Raw genomic sequence first — 18,171 nt, 5'->3', positions numbered from 1 at the left:
CCCATCCGGCATTGGTCTCCTCAGATGTTAAAGGCAGAGTTGGAAAGGCAAAGAGATTTCTCATAAAAAATGAAAATGGAACATTCCAGAGCATCAAGCCTGGTCCCACAGATGAGTGCTCTTCACACAAAAAGGTTGAGGCCATATCCTTCAGGATCCATTGTATCCCCCTTGGTTACTCTCAGGGCCAAGTTTTGGCTACCTGGAGATGTATCCCAGGAAGCCCTGACGATGCTTGCGTCTGGTTTATGGAAGGCTCATTCCAGCTAAAAACTGATGGAGTCCACTGGGTGGAAGGTTTACATCTGTGTGCCAAGGGGACTGGAATGGCTATCAGGATGTGGTACTGTCAGTAGTTCATCTGTCTTTCTGAAGGTAAACGGGGACCCTTACAGCTCTAAGGGTGAGCCTTGCCCTTTTCTGGCAAATAGACAACATGTGTCCTCTGCTGCCATCTCATGGCTACTTACGGCCTCTTCTTCTTCCTTTTTTTTTTTTTAAATAAATTTATTTGTTTATTTATTTTTGTCTTCGTTGCTGTGCGCAGGCTTTCTCTATTTGTGGAGAGAGGGGCCTACTCTTCATTGCGGTAAGCGGGCTTCTCATTGCGGTGGCTTCTCTTGTTGCGGAGCACGGGCTCTAGGCACACAGGCTTCAGTAGTTGTGGCACACAGGCTCAGTAGTTGTGGCTCGTGGGCTTAGTTGCATCTCAGCATGTGGGATCTTCCTGGACCAGGGCTCAAACCCGTGTCCCCTGCATTGGCAGGCGGATTCTTAACCACTATGCCACCAGGGAAGTCCCTACTTATGGCTTCTAATGGCCTTTGACCCCCTAACTGGAATTGCCATTCTGTGCAAGTGGCAGATTTGGGCCACACCATAGCAGCACTTGAGACAAAGCTCTGCCATATTTTTGGATATCTGGTTCATTTACGGTCATAGATGCCATGCCCCTGCCAGCAAAGGGCCCCTGACAGTAGGCTAACGAACACGGCATTCCACGGGCGTTTCCAATTCCTTCTCATGCTCAGCTGGTGGCATCATCCAGAGGTAGAAGGGACGTTGAAAGACGTGGCTGGAAAATGTTGCTGGACAGACTGTGCTATCAGCACTGTGGACTACCATATAGCCAGACAAGGCGAGCGTTAATGCAGCTGGCCCTCAGCGGGAGTGAAACCAGGGCCGCTCACTTCTGCATCTGCACCTCCGTGATTAGAAGCAACAACCAGGGGTCAGAACACAGACCTCCAATATCTGAAGGACAGGGTCCTTAACGCCCATTCTTGCCCTCAATGTCTGCCTGCAAGCTACTCCAGGAACTCATGCACCACTCACTGGCTGCCATCGGAGTGGAGTGGGGGAATAGGTAGTGGCTACAGAGCTCAGAGTTGAAATTGACCGAAATTAACCATAATTTACCATCCAAGACTTCCTCTGGAATTCGGCAGCCTTCAATAGACTCCAGGGTTCCATAATAGTTATAGCAGACAGATTCTGCCTGTGTAATTCACTTTCAAGTGGGGAGACAGATCCTGGTACTCCCTACTGTTCCACCTTCCCTTTCCTTTCCTCTTTGAACTGAATGGAGACACCTCTTCATGGCATCTCACAGGTAGGATAGCTTGACCAGCCTTCCTTGAACCCCCAGTGACAAGGAGTTCACTGCCTCAGAAAGAAACATGATCTGCTATATATTGAAAGCCTACCATGTCACTGGCAGGTGACATTAGCTCTCCTTTATTGAGCCTACTCAGTGCTAGCCATCATGAGGACCATCACATCCACCCAATGAGGTGGGCATAATCCCCCCCATTTAACAGAGGGGGGAATGAGGCTAAAGGAGCTTGAGTTGCTTCTCAAGGGAGAGCACATTTGAACTGAGGTCTCAGTCCAATCCAGTATCAGTCCATACTGCCTCTTGATGACATATTTAAGATCACTTAAATATCGAAATGGAGTAACTGTGGTTCAGACATCCAAAATGGAGCTGGGTGGACTTTGTGGTTGTGGTTTCAGACATGTTCCTGTGTCCCTGAGAACTTGAATTTTCTCTGAATGGTATCAAACTCAAGGATACCACCAGCATTACATTTGAAAACATTATCTGCTAGCAGCTGCTAGTTGCCACCTTGTAGTTTCAAAATCCCCTCTGCCCCTCACAACACTGTATTCATTCAAACCCCAACCAATCCTTCCTTAACAAGCACCTTTACTTCTTGCCGGCTCCAATTCTAATTCCTGACAAACAACTTTATGTCACCGTGCGGTTTTTTGTCTTTATAAGCTTCCCCCATTTTCTAGTCTGGTGGAACACAATTCAAGTGCTTCTTTCTTATCAAACAAACTTGGGTCTGCTCACCTGTGTGCAGTAAAGCCAAACTACTAACACCAGCTGTGGTGAAGGAAAGTGCAGAATTTATTGCAAGGTGCCAAACAAGGAGTCCAGGCAGCTAGTGCTTAAAAGACCTGAACTCCCAAATGGCAGGAAATGTTTTCAAAGACAGGGTGAGGGAGAGGGCTGCAGGCTGTGTCATCAGCTCATGGACATTCTTCTGATTAGTTGGTGGTGAGGTCATCAGGAGTCAACATCATCAACCTTCTGGTTCCAACTGGTCTGGGGTCTATGGGCTTGTGGGCAGCACACAGTTAACTTCTTCCACCTGGTGGCGGTTTCAGTCTCTGCAAAACAGCTCAAAGGACATGACTCAGAATATTATCTAGAGCCCCTGGGGAGGAACTAAAGGTCATACACTTTGTTTAATTGCTAAACAATTATTATTTTGTCTTGCTTGACTATTTTCCTTTGTTTCTGCATTTTCTCACTTATCTGATTGCAGTTATTATTTGCAACTTGGGGAAGGCCAAGGAGACTAAAGTTTTTCTACAAACAAGAGGCAGGCAGAGGACATGGTGGGGTAGGGGTGACTGTCCTGGCAAGGTCCCATAGGGTCCTGCTTGGTTACATCTTTAATCTGTGTCTCCTGGGATGCACCTCTAAATAAACACCTCTCTAATCAGGTGTCCATTTCTGAAACTGTGGTTAACACTCTAAAGGGCTGTGGGGACTCAAAGGAACTTAAGACCTGGGCTTTGTACGCAAGGGTTTGAGATCTTGTTGGGGAGAGACAGCAAGAGTAAATGCTCATTTAGAAGAGGGAGGAGAAGTGGTGGGTGTCACTGATCTGACTTGATGGCAGTGGCGTTTCAGGGAGGGAATGAAGGCGTGCAGGAGCCCCTTCTTCAGGAAGGTGGGAGTGGAAACAGGCATTTCAGATGGATGGATGGTGGGTTTGGGCCTGGTGGTTAGCCATGAACATGCTCTCAGGACTGGCTCCATCTTCTCCCTTTTCCCCTGCAGCCCTTACACAGGCACCAAAAATCTGTAGTTTGCACTGGGGCTTAGCCACATTTCTTGGATGAAAGCTAGTTTCTAAATGATCTTTTCCGTCAGGGTGACTTGAGGTATGCTTGGCCAACTTTATGTACTTTGGACTCATCTGGAAAACTTGTGAAAATACACATCCCTGGGCCTCACCCTCAGAGACTCTGATTCAGGGTATCTGGGGTGGAGTCAGAATTAGCCTTTTTTGAGCTCCCCAGGTGATTCTTCTTGTCCTCGGGCCACACTTTGAGTAGCACTGATTGATACTGCATTTCATCCTTAGAGAACACCAGACAGCTATCTGGTGGTTTTAGTTTGAAACGCTGTCAGTAAGCGGTCTGTGCTAAAACCCACCCTAGCTTGTGACGTGGTTACTGAGTCCAAGCTCGTACTGCTCACTGTAGGACAGGCCAATAAATCAAGACATGAGGTGTTGAGGCAAGGAAAAGCGACTTTATTCGGAAAGCAGCAGACCCAGAAGATGGTGGACTAGTGTCTCAAAGAACCATTTTACCCGAGTTAGAATTCAGGCTTGTTTTATACTAAAAGGGGAAGAGGTGCACTGATTGTTGCAAACTTTTTGGTGCTGGAATCCTTTGTTCTTACAGGTCTGGTCACAATGTTCCTATAAGCCTCACAACAGGACAGATATCATTCTGTTTATCTCTATATGAATGGTAGTGTTATAACTCTAAAGGTCAGAGCCTTGAGAATGGGCTATCCTGTATATTTCAGGCTGTAGGCAACATTCTTTTACAAAAGATGCAAAGCCAGCATGACTAAGCAGAGGCAACAGAGCACTAAGGTTAGCGCTGACAGAATAGATTCAACAAGAGAGCCAGGAGCTATGGAATCTGGGGGACCTGGATCATCTTCTGACCCAAACACGTATGAGCTGGGTGATATTGGACAACTCACTTCTGTAAGCTTCAGGCCACTTCGTTTATAATTAGAACTAAAACTTCTGACCTCATAGGGATGCGGTGAGGATTACAGGAGGGGACAAGTGAAAGCCACAGAACCTTCATAAGAAACAGATTTGTTAAGTGTGTCATAGGGTTCTCATGCACATATTTTTCAGAAATTCAACTGCAGGAACCCTCCCCTGACTTCCACCACCACACAGCCTTCTGTGTCTCTCATATACTCATCAAATGGGTCGTCTTGGTTTCCACCACTGACACTGAGCTCCTAGGAGGCTGGATCTAGTCTGCTAGCTCACCTCTCCCCCATCCAGTGTCTTGCACAGTGCCTGGGACATTGTAGATGATCAATGAATATATATATATAAATCAGATGAAATGCATGTAGAAGCTGTATCAGTAATTCTCAGGTTACACATGAGAATTACCTGGGATACATCTCAGAAATTCTGATTTAATTAACCAGAGGCAGTGTTTCTCAACCCTGGCTGTACATCACAATCATCTGGGAAACATTTTAAATACACATGCTCAAGCCACATCCCTAACCAGCTACATAAGAATCTCTTGGGATGGGACCCAAACATCAGTAATTTTAAAAAGATCCCCCCTCAGGTGAATCCATTGTGTAGCAGGGGCTGGCATCACTGGGTTAGATGCAGAGACAATTGATTGACACATGCAGTGGGTTATTAATGTGCTCTTAGATACAGACAAATCTTAAAGGTTAAAATTAAGAGGGGAATGAGTCACTATTTTGTGTATGTCTACTAACATTTTTTTTATTTTCTGCCATTTCTGATTTTGGTAATTTACCTTAATTTCTGTGTGTACAGTGTCACTTTCTTTCGTGTTCACTTCTCTATCTCTTTGGCTATTTGCTATTGTTGTTGGGTGACTGTGTGTGTGTGTGTGGGGGGAATAATCTCTCCCCCGCCGCCCACCCCGCCACCAAATTTATGTTCACCTAGAACCTGTGAATGTTTGAAAATAGGTTGTTTGCAGATACGATGAAATGAAGGTGAGCTCATTCTTGCTTAGGATGGGCCCTGACCCAGTGACTGGTCTCCTTAGGAGATAAGGGGAATTGGGACACACACACAAAGGGAAGCTCCATGTGAAGACAGAGGCAGAGACTGGAGTGATACATCTACAAGCCAAGGAAGGCCAAGGATTGGCAGCAATCATCGGAATCTCAGTGAAAGGCCCGGAACAGACTCTCCCTCGGGCTCTCTGAGAGGAACCAACTCTGCTGACGTGTTGATTTCAGACTTCCGGCCTCCATAAAAGTTCGAGAACACATTGCTTTAAGCCACTCAGTTTGTGTGATGTGTTACAGCCACTCTAAGAAAATAATACAGAGACTTCATTGACATCTGTAGTTCAGATCTATTTTTCAATAAGAGGATTAGAGTCATAATTCTGAAATCATTCTTTTATTGTTTACACACAGATCTGCTATTTTCTGGACTTTGTCTAACTAGGAGTCGAAGTTCCCATTGGATGAAATGTGCCCAAGTTCCTGTCTTGCTCCAAAGGCTAAACTGGGAATTCATGAATGTTTTACATATTTAAATTTTCACAGAAGGCTCAGATGATTAAAGCAAAACTTCTAAAAGATAGGCGTGTGCGTTTTCCACTCTTAGGCCGGTCAGTGCGTACTCCGTGTGACCTCACTGAACTCTGTAAGCTCCTGAACAGAAGGTTTCTTTCCCAATATTTGGAGATGCTGCAGGTCATGAACTCATGCAGTTGGAGCTGTTTAAAAACTTTGTTCAATTTGTCTGGGTGCCTCAATGTCTACGAGAACCAATATTGGCATTTTCCATTCTGGAGGCTTGATGTCTACGAGAACCAATATTAGCACTTTCCATACTGTAACAAAAATAAATGCACCAAAAACACCATGTTATTTCTAAGATGAAGCATTTACATCATGGATTACAAAGACAATGTAACGGTCGTAAAAAGTATATAACAATTTGTTAAATCTATAAAGAAAGTAAAAAAGTATATTTATATTTTCTTCCCTTTAAAAAACCAAAGATCCAAATAAACATTTTATATATTAATAAATTTAACATAGACGATTTTCATTCATTCAACAAGGATGTCTTTGGTATTCTCCATGTGCCAGCTCTCATTTTAAGAGGCATCAGCATTTATTTTTATCCGGGCATATTTGTTGTTGTTATGTAATTTAATGTTATTATTTTAGTTTTAAAAGTTTGTCATCTAATAATAAAGCCCTCCCCAGTCCCACCTTAGAAATATGGCTTAAAAAAGAAAAGGCTTACTTTTTTCATGGGTATAGTTTCAACACTATAAAACACAAAAAAGGAGATAAAATGATTTTTCAGTTACAATTACAGCTCAACAGTTGCATCCCCCACCTTTTTACTCTAATACAGATGCTGAAAAAGCAAATTCAGGAGAAACACATATTAAGAAGGAGGTAAATGAAGTCAGAATGAGCACATTTTGAATACAAGTTCACCAGGCACAGAGTGAAGGGTGGACCATGGAGCCAAAATGAAAACTAGTAAAAACAGTTATAAAGTAAAGTGCCAAGTCCCTGAGACAGAGGAACTGCAAACAAGAAATAAGAAGGCTGGGGCTTCCCTGGTGGCACAGTGGTTGAGAGTCCGCCTTCCGATGCAGGGGACACGGGTTCGTGCCCCGGTCCGGGAAGATCCCACATGCCGCGGAGCAGCTGGGCCCGTGAGCCATGGCCGCTGAGCCTGCGCGTCCGGAGCCTGTGCTCCGCAACGGGAGAGGCCACAACAGTGAGAGGCCCGCGTACCGCAAAAAAAAAAAAGAAATAAGAAGGCTGATTAAGGAAGCTGAGACGATTAAGCAAGGGGAAAAAAAGTTAAAATAAGCATAAGAAAACCAGTATAAAAATTTCATCTGAATAGGGATGACCTATTACACTAATATGTATAAAATGGATAACTAATAAGAACCTGCTGTATAAAAACATAAATTAAAAAAAAGAATGTCATATAGCTGTAATCATAAAAAAATTGGGATTGACATATATACACTAATATGTTTAAAATGGATAACTAATAAGAACCTGTTGTATAAAAAAATAAATTAAAAAAAAAAGAATGTCATATAGTTGTAATCATAAAAAAAAAAGTCAAGTTTAATCGCATCAGAGCCGTTCTTTAGCAAGTGCTCGGAAGGTAGCGCCACTTAGAAAATGATTCCCCAGCCTCTTGTCTACTTACTCATCGTCATATACATCTTCAGAATCCATTCGACGGTAGTACTTAGCCAGCTTTACGGCAAAAATGACAGCCGGAAGTAAAAATGCGGTAGCTTTTCCTATACCAAACCAAAACAAATTCTGCGGGGAAAAAGGAAAATCATGAGGATTAGATGCTTGAAGATGGGAAATGGAAAACAACACCGGCTTGGGGAAAATAACTTTATTTTGCAGTTTTTTTAATGGATTCTAATTTTGTGAACTTAAGATGAGCTGGCCACTGTGTGAAGTGCTACCTATTATTATAATTCATTCCATCTTTCTGAAAACCTTGAATAGATCCTATTGTCGTATTTATTTTATAAATGAGGAACAGAGGCAGCAAGTGCTGAAGCAAGGTTTAGCATCTAGGACACCCCCAAACAACAGCTAACCATCTGACTAGATGGCCCCCGGCTTTGAGGCCAGCCATAAGAGCATGGACAGCCTGCAGGCCTGAGCTCAGATCCTTCTCTGAGTTGTTTTGATGTGAGGGTGGTTCATTAAACTTCCTGGCTTTGCTCTGCCTCTCAACAGTGGGATTGGCAGCATCCTCATCCCATAACACTATTGTGTGAAGAAAACAGATGCAATGCTTGGTACATAACGATGCCCCCAACAAACGTTCCATGATGAATTTAACCAATCTTTAAGGATGGTCATGGGCTGAATTCAATCCGGTTCTGCCTAAAAAGCAATATTAAAGTATTTTTTTAAAAGACAGCTGCCTATATTCCTAAGTCAGATGTCACACAGAAACCTGGCTTTACGTCTTTTCTCTAAAAGTCTCAAGTCGGAACTCGTAATGCTGAGCCCTCGTTCCCACAAGGCAACATCAGCTGGAGCTGAGTGATGGTTCTTCCTTCAAGAGGGGTATCTGTCCTCAGTCTGTTGCAGGCCATACCACTAGCTCTTACAGGGGTGGTACCCAACATTATTTAACCTGACCCACCAATCAGAACAGAGGTGGCTGTGCACAAGCAGTATGGCTCTGTGGGTACCAGACACTAGCCAGCGTCTGGTCTTGGCCTGTTTTGTAAATTTACAACCTTCCAGATCCTTGTAGAGGCTCGAGTCTGCGGCCCCTGCCTTAGGATAACCCTGTAGCACTAGAGCAGCCCTCCCCAGCCCACTGGGAGGTAAAAGGTAGCTCGGACATAAAAACAACCGCCCAGACCCTCACATCTCGGCCACTGCGCTTCTGCTTTGTTCCTGGTTGAGTTTAGCGTTGGACAGAGTGGCATCACTTGGCCCAGAATTTTCAGTAAATTTGTTCTCCTTTCCCACATATTCTTTTATTGGTAGATTTCCACACTTTCAACCTTGTTTTGAGAGGTTTAGAGCTTTATGACAACCATTCCTTTTACTGGAAGCTGCCTCAATCGTTCTGGGTACAATCAAGATATAAAAGAAACATGTTTGCCAGCCAGGAGTCTATTTTCCTGGCTGAGCCAAAGGCCAGAATCTTCCTTACTCTTTAAACCACCTGCTACAAAGTGCTAGCCTACAGTCTTCCTGAGCATCCTTCAGGCCTCCCCTCCAGTGTTCCCCGATGGTTTTGGAGAGGCACCTGCTAGTTGGGTGATCTGACTGGCTGCGGCAGGCAATGGAGACTGGGCGCAAGGAGAGCAGTTCAGAAGGAACCAGCCTAACTAACCTAGGGCTCCCCTAATGAGGGCTTTAATCAAAGCCCTCAGCAGGGGCTCCAAGCAGCAGACAAAAGGGTACAAAGTCAGGAGGGGAGGGAAGCAGCCAGGAGACCAAGGTGGGGGATCTGCATGGCTGGGAAAGTGTGAGGATCATTTCCATCCAGGTACAAAAGTCCCTCCCAGAGAGACAAGTGATAATGGAACAGAGAGATGGACGGATAGAGCAATCTGAATGTACCGTGACAGGCAGCTATCTGATCATCCTTATGGCCTGTGCCAGAAAACACTCCAGATGACAGGGTCACAGCAGTGAACACACAACTCGTGCTCACGGAGTTCAGAGTCTAGTGTGTGTTGCGGGGGACAGGTCTTACCAAAGAGCCACACCAGTGTACAATACAAACAGCAAAAATATCTCTACAGGAATATCAGGAAATTCCATGGGAACCAAATGTAGTTGGGAAGATCAGAAAAACCTTCCCGGAAAAAAAGATATGTTTGAGCTGAAAACGGAACAACAGCTAATAACAGCAAACATTTATGGAGTGTGTTAATGTACCAGGAAAGGTGTTAAGGGCTTTCCATGTAGTCTCTCTTTGAGCCATCAAAACAACCCAATTAAGGTGAAGAAGCTCAGAAAAGATAAATAATTTTTCCACGTCATGGAGTTCAGAAAATGTATAAGTGGAATTTGAATTCAGAGTCTCTGTTCTCAACCATTATATTATAAGACCTAGAGGAGTCAGCTAGGTGGGATATGGGTGTACAGGGGAAGAATGAGAGAGAAACAGAGGGAGAAGGAGCTTGTGTCTAATTTCTAGGCAGCAGAACTGGCATATGCAAAGGCCCTGGGGTGGGGAAATCTAGATTTTTTTTTTTTAACATCTTTATTGGAGTATATAAAGAAATGAAAGAAAACACTTAAGCACAGTGAGAAAAGTGATCAAATAGTACAAAATGTGCCAATGGGCAGGTACCCAATCATGTAGGGCCTAGAGCATGACATTAAGGATCCTGATCCTTCCCGTGGTATTAACAGTGAGCCACTGAGGTGCTTTAAGTGAAGGGAATGAGAGGATTGACTCATGGAGAGAGTCAGTGTATATCGAGGAGTGAACAGAGCTGAGGAATAAACTTGGTTAACTGGAACTTACCAGCCCAATGGTAACATCTTAAAGGGCTGTTAACTCAAAAATTAAACTAAGTTTGCTATAGCTTTAGGGTTACATATATAGCTGCACTAAGAGTCCTTTGGAATATTGGCACTCTGCACACCGGTGCTGTTCCTTTCTAATTATTTCAGACAAACAGCTTTTTTTCATGAGGGTCTCTTGACTTCTGTAAATAAAATTCAAGTAAGGAATGAAGATATGCAGCGAGGACTTTGACTTTTCTAGCTTATTAGTGTCAGAACACATTCATCTACATTTTAGATCTTAGGTCTTGGATTCTACAACTGTAACAGACCCAAGCAGAAACCTATTTTATATTATAGTGTGAACTACCATCTGAAAAAAAAAAAATCAAAGATAATGAGTTTACTGTGTTTTCTTCTTTTGAAAGATGAAATTCTTACCAGGGGGTCAATAATGTAGCTGCACAGAAAGACATCAATAGCCGAATCTAGAGCGGTGGCCACTGGTTTGCAGGCTGCCATTTGCTCAGTGATCTATGGGGGTAAGAAAAACAGGCAAACTTAGATGGAGCCACACCCACAAAATTCCACAAGAATAAAATTAAACACCCTATTCACTTCTGGCCTGTTCACAAAAAGAATCCTTAGGCCCTCTGGATATGGAGCTGATGGCTGATTTCTATGGATGAGTTCTACGACATAAAAAAGTATGTACTTGAAAGGAAGACCCCGATTCTCTCTGAGCCTTGGTTTTTAGTTCCCCGGTTTGTTATTTGGAAAAGTATCTTGCTGGACTCTGCAGAGACTTAAAGAGTATATGTGGTCAGCACAGTGCCTCAGTCTGAGTTTCTTACCTGCCCCCTTTGTAGTCTGACAAAAGATGTGGGAAGAAAGTGGAAAGTTAGGTAATGAATAAGTCTACATTTTAGAACAGGGGTTGGCAGACTTTTTCTATAAAGGGCCAGAGAGTAAATATTTTAGACTTTGCAGGCTCGGCTGAGATGTATCTGTCACAACTGCTCCACTCTGCCATGGTGGGGCGAAAACAGCCACAGACAATATATGAACAAATGGGTGTGGCTGTGTGCCAATAAAACTTTATTTACAAAAATGGCAGGACCTGCTGACCTCCGTTTTAGAAGACAGAAAGCAAAGTACTCATTACTGAGGTAAGACTAAACAAGTTTAATGAATCATAGACAGATGCTCCAATCCCATTAGCTTAAGAAAACTATATTCATTCATTCAAAAAACTCTGGAGTAAGTACAAGAAGCTAGATGCTAGTTCCTGGGGTGGGGAGTGTGTCTTATTTCTTTCCTTTATTGGTTGGCTCACCTCCCCCTTTTCTTCCACCTCTACCTTACAAGGCAGCCCATATTAATAACATTATGTTTCTCCAAGCTCAAACAACCGTATACACTCTCTTTATAGGCTTTTTCACTGTTAGTTTTATAAAAAGTGGGGTAAGGGTACACATGGGTCAATGCAACAGGATAGAAAACCCAGAAATAAATCCACGCACTAATGGTCAATTCATCTATGGCAAAGGAGACAAGAATATACAATGGAAAAAAGACAGTCTCTTCAATTAGTGGTGCTGGGAAAACTGGACAGCTACATGTAAAAGAATGAAATTAGAACATTCTCTAAGACCATATACAAAAATAAACTCAAAAGGGACTAAAGACCTAAATGTAAGACTGGATACTATAAAACTCCTAGAGGAAACCATAGGCAGAACACTCTTTGACAAAAATTGCAGCAATAGTTTTTGGATCCCTCTCCTTAGAGTAATGGAAACAAAAGCAATAATAAACCAATGAGACCTAATTAAACTTAAAAGTTTTTGCACAGCAAATGAAACCATAAATAAAACAAAAAGACAACCTACGGAATGGGAGAAAATATTTGCAAATGATGTGACCAACAAGAGCTTAATTTCCAAAATATACAAACAGCTTATACAGCTCAATAACAACAAAAAAACAAACAACCCAAACCAAAAAGACAGAAGACCTAAATAGACATTTCTCCAAAGAAGACATACAGATGGCCAACAGGTATATGAAAAGATTCTCAACATCGCTCATTATTAGAGAAATGCAAATCAAAACTGCAATGTGGTATTACTTCACACCAGTCAGAATGATCATCACCAAAAAGTCTACATATAGGGCTTCCCTGGTGGCGCAGTGGTTGAGAGTCCGCCTGCCGATGCAGGGGACACGGGTTCGTGCCCCGGTCCGGGAAGATCCCACATGCCGCAGAGAGGCTGGGTCCGTGAGCCATGGCCACTGAGCCTGCGCGTCCGGAGCCTGTGCTCCGCAACGGGAGAGGCCACAACAGTGAGAGGCCCGCGTACCGCAAAAAAAAAAAAAAAAAAAAAAAAGTCTACGTATAATAAATGCTGGGGAGGGTGTGGAGAAAAGGTACTGTAATTCTCCATCGGTTGCATGCGCCACTGGAAACTTCACTCTGCTCCTCCACTTCTCTCTACTGATTTATTCATGGAGACTTAACTTTATGGACTGAATTTTGTCCCCCAAAGGTTCCCATGTCAAAGTCCTAACCTCCCGTACCTCAGAATGTGACTGTATATGGAGATAGGGTCTTCAAAGAGGGAATTCAGGTAAAATTAGGTCACTAAGATGACTCTAATCCAATAGGACTGGTGTCTTTATAAAAGAAATCTGGACACAGACACAGAAGGAAGACGACGTGGGGACACAAGGGGAAGACGGCCACCGACAAGTCAAGGAAAGAGACCTCAGAAGAAACCAACCTGCCGACACTTTGATCTTGGACTTCCAGCCTCCAGAACTGTGAGAAAATAAGCTCCTGTTGTTTAAGCCCCCTAGTCGACCAATACACCAATGACATAGCAGGTTCAGTGCTGCCCAGGGCGTGTACAAACCACGGCTGCAAATGGACTCTAACGTAAGGAGCTCACGGTTTGCCAGGGGAGACACAGTCGAGGAGACCAGAATCCCTCCAGCAATGAGCAAAGGGAGCCGGGGGAGAATGCAAGGGGCATGCTGTCCGCGGTGGGCAGGCCCGGGAAGCTGCCCGGCATGGACACACTTGTGCTGAGTCTTATGGTGCCTCCACTTGTGGCTCCTACGTTCAAGGTCCTTTTACTTACCTTCTGTCTAATTTCTGTGAATTTAATTTGATTTCCTCCTGATTTTATCCTAGAAAATGACTCTCCCAAGACACAGCCCCCTTATGTTGATCAACGATAAACCACTTACAGAGATTTTGACCCACTGCAGATAATGTTCGAAGTAGCTGATTATCGTATTCCCATACTTCTTACTTTCCTGGAAAGACATCAAAGAGTAATAAAGCCATTAAAATGACTCTACCATCCTCTGTGATCATGCAGTTATGGTCACACACCCACTTATTGGCATAACCACTTACTTCAGCAATAATTGTGGAGATTCGGTTTGTGATGAAGTCCTGAGCAGAATCCAAACAGCGAATGATATTGGCCACTTTCACCTGGAAAACACAGCAACGCTCGACACGGTATCAAGTGATAAAAGAATTTCATCAGCCAGTTTGTATATTGATGCGAGTACTGTTAACTCAGCCCCACACCCCCACGACTTGCTAGTTAAGACTCTACTAGCTGTTCATGATTGGTGACACCTTCCCTGGCGTGGCTTCCCAGGAGACGGGTATACGTCCCCACCCCATGATGAGGAGCTTGGCTCTGGGACTTGCTTTGGCCAATGGCACACAGATGGTGGGTGGCGCTGTACTGGTTTTCTAGTGAGAGTGAAAGTTTGTGTGTGGAAGGCACTGAGATTTGGAGGCTGTTTGTCAAGCAGAATTACCTCTGTAAAAGTGACCGATGTACCACCTACACTTGCATCCTACACTTCCAAAACCAGCTTCCTCCTGTGTACATAACATGCCAGGATGCGGTCTTCGTTTACAGAAGTCCTCGCAGAAAGGAGAGGGTGGGAAAACCCAATTTGGTGTTTAAAATGGGTGGATAACTGAGACTTGATTTTACTTAAAGTACCTGCAAAACCCAACATCTCTGAAAGTCTGTGTGTGCTTTTGTAACAAGACCCCAAGACAGAGAAAGAAAACGAATCCTTACCCCCAATCCACTGCTTTTCTGTTGAAGCTCCTTCAATTTTTGGTGCACAGCACTCTGGTGAATAAACACAGATCATATTTCCTGACCTGTAACGTGAAGCTGCGAGATCACGTGCTTTGTATCCCCCCAACCCGTAAGTCAGCCATCAAATCCGACTTTACTCTGTAATAGTATCATTAGTAACAGTAATACTCTGTAATAGTTTCATTCGAGAACACGAGGAACAATAAAGAAAACCTCACATATTTGGGTAGAAGGAAAGCTGAAGAAGAAAATGGGGATACACATTCTAGAGCTTCAACGGGCAGCACACCATGTGTAAGGTAGCCACAAAACTCTTTTGAATCGGGTTTGCTCAAAGTGGCAGGCATTGTTTACAGTAAAACCTGTTCAACAAGAGTGGCTTAATTTGCATGGTTTAGATGAGGAATTGGCAACCTTTATCGGTTAAGGACCAGATAGTAAATACTGTAGACTCTGTGGACCATACCCTGTCCTAATCTCTCAACTTTGCCCTTGTAGCCAAAAGCAGCCACAGATCATCGGTCTACTAGGTGGGCCTGGCTGTGTTCCAGTCAAACTTTATTTGTAAAAACAGGCAGCAGAGGAATTCCCTGGTGGTCCAGTGGTTAGGACCCTGAGCTTCCACTACTGGGGACCCAGGTTCGATCCCTGATCAGGGAACTAAGATCCCGCATGCCGCACGGTGTGGCCAAAATAAAAAAAAAAATAAACAAATAAGTAAGTAAATAAATAAATACAGGCAGCAGGCCGGAGGGGGCCCACGGGCTGCAGTTTTCAGGGCCACAGTTTGCTAACCTCTGGTTTAGATTGTAGGTCACATCCACAGAACAACTTGCCTAATTGTAGGTTGCCCCAACTCTGAAAAGGCCGAGGAGTCCTGTGTCTACTTGAAGGAAAGCATGTAAGGAACATGTCAACACCAGCTTAAAATGTTAACATATTTGTGCTAGGCATAAAGTATAGCAGAGAGAGAACTGTGGTGAGTGTAGCACACCACGTAAGAAAATTGTAGAGGAGGACTTTGTGAATACTCCACTGAATTAGAAAGGCAGGAGGAAAAATGAAGAGAGAGATGGTAAACACTAGTTCTAGAAGATTCTGAAGGTGGAGTCAAATGGACGAATAAGCTTCTTCAAACCTCAGCAGGCTGACTCTGTAACCTGGTTCCCACGCAGTCTTCCCCTTGACGGCTGCAAACATGACCCTCCCATATGCAAGCATAGTAATAATGGCTCCTTTTTGCAGAGTCCCTCTGGGAGGTCAGATCCTTCATGTCCAAGAGCCAGTTAACAGTGAGGCAAGGACCCTTCCCACCATTTTTAGGTGAGAAAACCGAAAGCCACAAGACTTCGGAGAGGCAGAAGCAAGATTTGAAATCAGGTCGGCCTGACTCCAGAGCCCATGTTCTTTCTCTGTTACAAACTGCCTTTCTGGCATTTAGGAAAGAAGCCGGAAGGCAGACAGGAAAGAAAAGACAGGAAGAGTGAGAAAGCTGGACGGAAGAGAGGGGCAAAGGACATCGGAACAGGGAGTAGAGCTAAATGAACGTGGAAAGAAGGACATCGCCTGGCCTCACATATTTCATGGCAGGGTGTAAAGACAGAGAGTTTGATAAAAATAAACTAAGTAAGAGTGAGTCCAGCACTTCAGCTGCTGCATGGCTTAGGGGAGCCTGTTTAAGGCCATGGAAACGAGAGAAAAACAGAGGAGGCAACCATACTGTTCACACTCAAATGGAAAAAGGCAACAAAGAGGCAGAAAATCTGTGGTGAAAATTGAAAATGTGTCCTTTTCAAAGCCCAGCTACTATCATTTATTTTAAAAATAGCTCAATTTCTTAGCCTGGCGTCAACCAAATTTGACCTACGCACGACATATCAATATATCATTAGGCTAGGTGAAACAGAGTTTGCCCAGGTCACAGCGAAATATCAAAGGTTGTTGATTGTTACCATTAATTTTTGCAAAGGAATGATTTCGTCACGATGAATATTTCTTAAGATTCCTGCATTATTTTTCAGGGTCTGTTTCAAATTTCCTGGGGGCTACAAAGAGAATAAAGTAAATAAATATTAGTACCTGTTTCCAGACTCTGGAGCGCTCTCTCTAATCAGGACAGAAGTATGCAGCCCTTCTTATATGATGACGAACTTGGAGGGACAGTGCCAAGACACCCTCCTCCAAACCATGAACTCTCAACAATAACCCACCCGCATCTGTTCTTTCTGAGTGCCTGAGGCTGCCTTCTCTCTCTCTCTCTCTCTCTCTATCTCACTTCACCATAATAAAGCCACTGTAAAGCCGCTTTACAGTAGCTATAGCTCCATTTTACAGATGAGAAAACCAAGGCTCAGTCAACTGAGAAATTTTATTTAACCCACACTTAAATCGTTTTTAGTATAGTAACGTCTAACAAGCGTTACTACTGCCTCCATTTAACAGATGAGGAAACTGAGGCACATGGGCTGAAATATTGTGCCTAAGTTCCCACAGTTAGGAAGAGGCTGACTCAGGATTTAAATCCTGGTCTTCCCCCAGAGTCCAGGTCTGCTGCTTTGTGAAAGGGACCAGTTACAGCCATTAGTCACCAACCAGCAGAGAAGCTGGTAATGGGGAAGCTTATGGGGCTTGGATGGTGTCTTTGCCCTCCCTTATCCGCTCATTATTGGCGATGCAAAGCACCAAACGGGATCTCCCTCCCATGTCCTCAGTTACCATTCCCTACATTGCAAGAAAACGTGTGCACAGGTGTTTGGCAGTGGAGGGGCGGATGGAGTGAAAGCAGGTCCGGTGCTCAAGCAGTGAGGGCAGCAGCACCACGAGCAGAGGCTGGGAAGAGCCTGCACCCTGAAGCTGCCCTGGGAACCTTCACACGCTCACGGACTGTGGCGCCATGTGGCAGTGGCTGCTGATGGGAACTTTTAACATGCACAGAGCGGCGTGTTTAAACAAGGGTTACTTGTGGTACGAGGAACCTCTTCCCATAGCTTCTCTAAGAACGGTACTGACATTTCACATCTACAACAATGACAGCCTTGAACCGGACCGTTTGAACTCACCAAATGGTTGGCTTTTACTTCTAGATCATTTGCAAATGATAAAAGATTCACTTTTGTGGGATTTTTCCCAGTCTACAAAAGAGGTGTAAAAAGCTGTGTTATGGATACGGGATTTTTGAACCTTAACAGCATTTTAATAAGCAACAGAGTGAACAAGAGTCCACAGCCATAAACTAAGGCTAGACACTCTAAGGCTAGACACATCTGCATTCTTGTTTATACACACAGTATTATTTGTATTCAACCATAAAGAGAAATAAAATACTGATACATGCCGTAATGTACATGAATCTCAAAAAACTTGGGCTACATGAAACAGACCAGTTAAGGTTATCAGACGCAAAAGGTCACATACTGTACGATTCCATTCATATGAAATATCCAACATAGGTAAATTCACAGAAACTGAACACAGAGCGATGGTTGCCAGGGGCTGGGAGTGGGAAATGGGGAGCAATTGCTTAATGGGATCGGGGCTTTCTTTTGGGGTGACGAAGGTTCTTTGGAACTAGATAGAGATGATAGTTATTTAACATTGTGATTATACTAAATTCTAGTGAATTGCTCACTTGGTAAAAGAGTTAATTTCATGTTGAGTGAATCTCATCTCAATAAAAAAACAAAAATAAAA

At 43.7% G+C, this 18,171-nt stretch overlaps 1 protein-coding gene across 3 annotated transcripts in view; it reads right to left on the bottom strand.

Annotated features, from left to right (window-relative positions):
- Positions 1–5,725: 5,725 nt before the first annotated feature.
- Positions 5,726–18,171, bottom strand: part of PROM1 (prominin 1) — a 99,579-nt gene continuing 87,133 nt past the window's right edge. For all 3 annotated transcript variants that reach the window (XM_024741851.1, XM_024741850.1, XM_024741852.1), the window contains exons 17-25: positions 17,541–17,612; positions 16,434–16,526; positions 14,458–14,511; positions 13,767–13,847; positions 13,595–13,663; positions 10,784–10,876; positions 7,542–7,660; positions 6,603–6,627; positions 5,726–6,180 (exon numbers count right to left, since the gene is read on the bottom strand). In XM_024741851.1, the coding sequence (XP_024597619.1) occupies positions 6,166–6,180; positions 6,603–6,627; positions 7,542–7,660; positions 10,784–10,876; positions 13,595–13,663; positions 13,767–13,847; positions 14,458–14,511; positions 16,434–16,526; positions 17,541–17,612 (621 nt within the window). In that variant the 3' untranslated portion in view covers positions 5,726–6,165. The remainder of the gene's footprint in view (positions 6,181–6,602; positions 6,628–7,541; positions 7,661–10,783; positions 10,877–13,594; positions 13,664–13,766; positions 13,848–14,457; positions 14,512–16,433; positions 16,527–17,540; positions 17,613–18,171) is intronic.

This window comes from Neophocaena asiaeorientalis, unplaced genomic scaffold (genome assembly GCF_003031525.2).
Source record: "Neophocaena asiaeorientalis asiaeorientalis breed wild unplaced genomic scaffold, Neophocaena_asiaeorientalis_V1.1 scaffold218, whole genome shotgun sequence".
Lineage (NCBI taxonomy): Eukaryota > Metazoa > Chordata > Mammalia > Artiodactyla > Phocoenidae > Neophocaena > Neophocaena asiaeorientalis.
The sequence above is the reverse complement of the archived record's forward strand: the minus strand, read 5'-3'. Positions and strand labels throughout refer to the sequence as shown.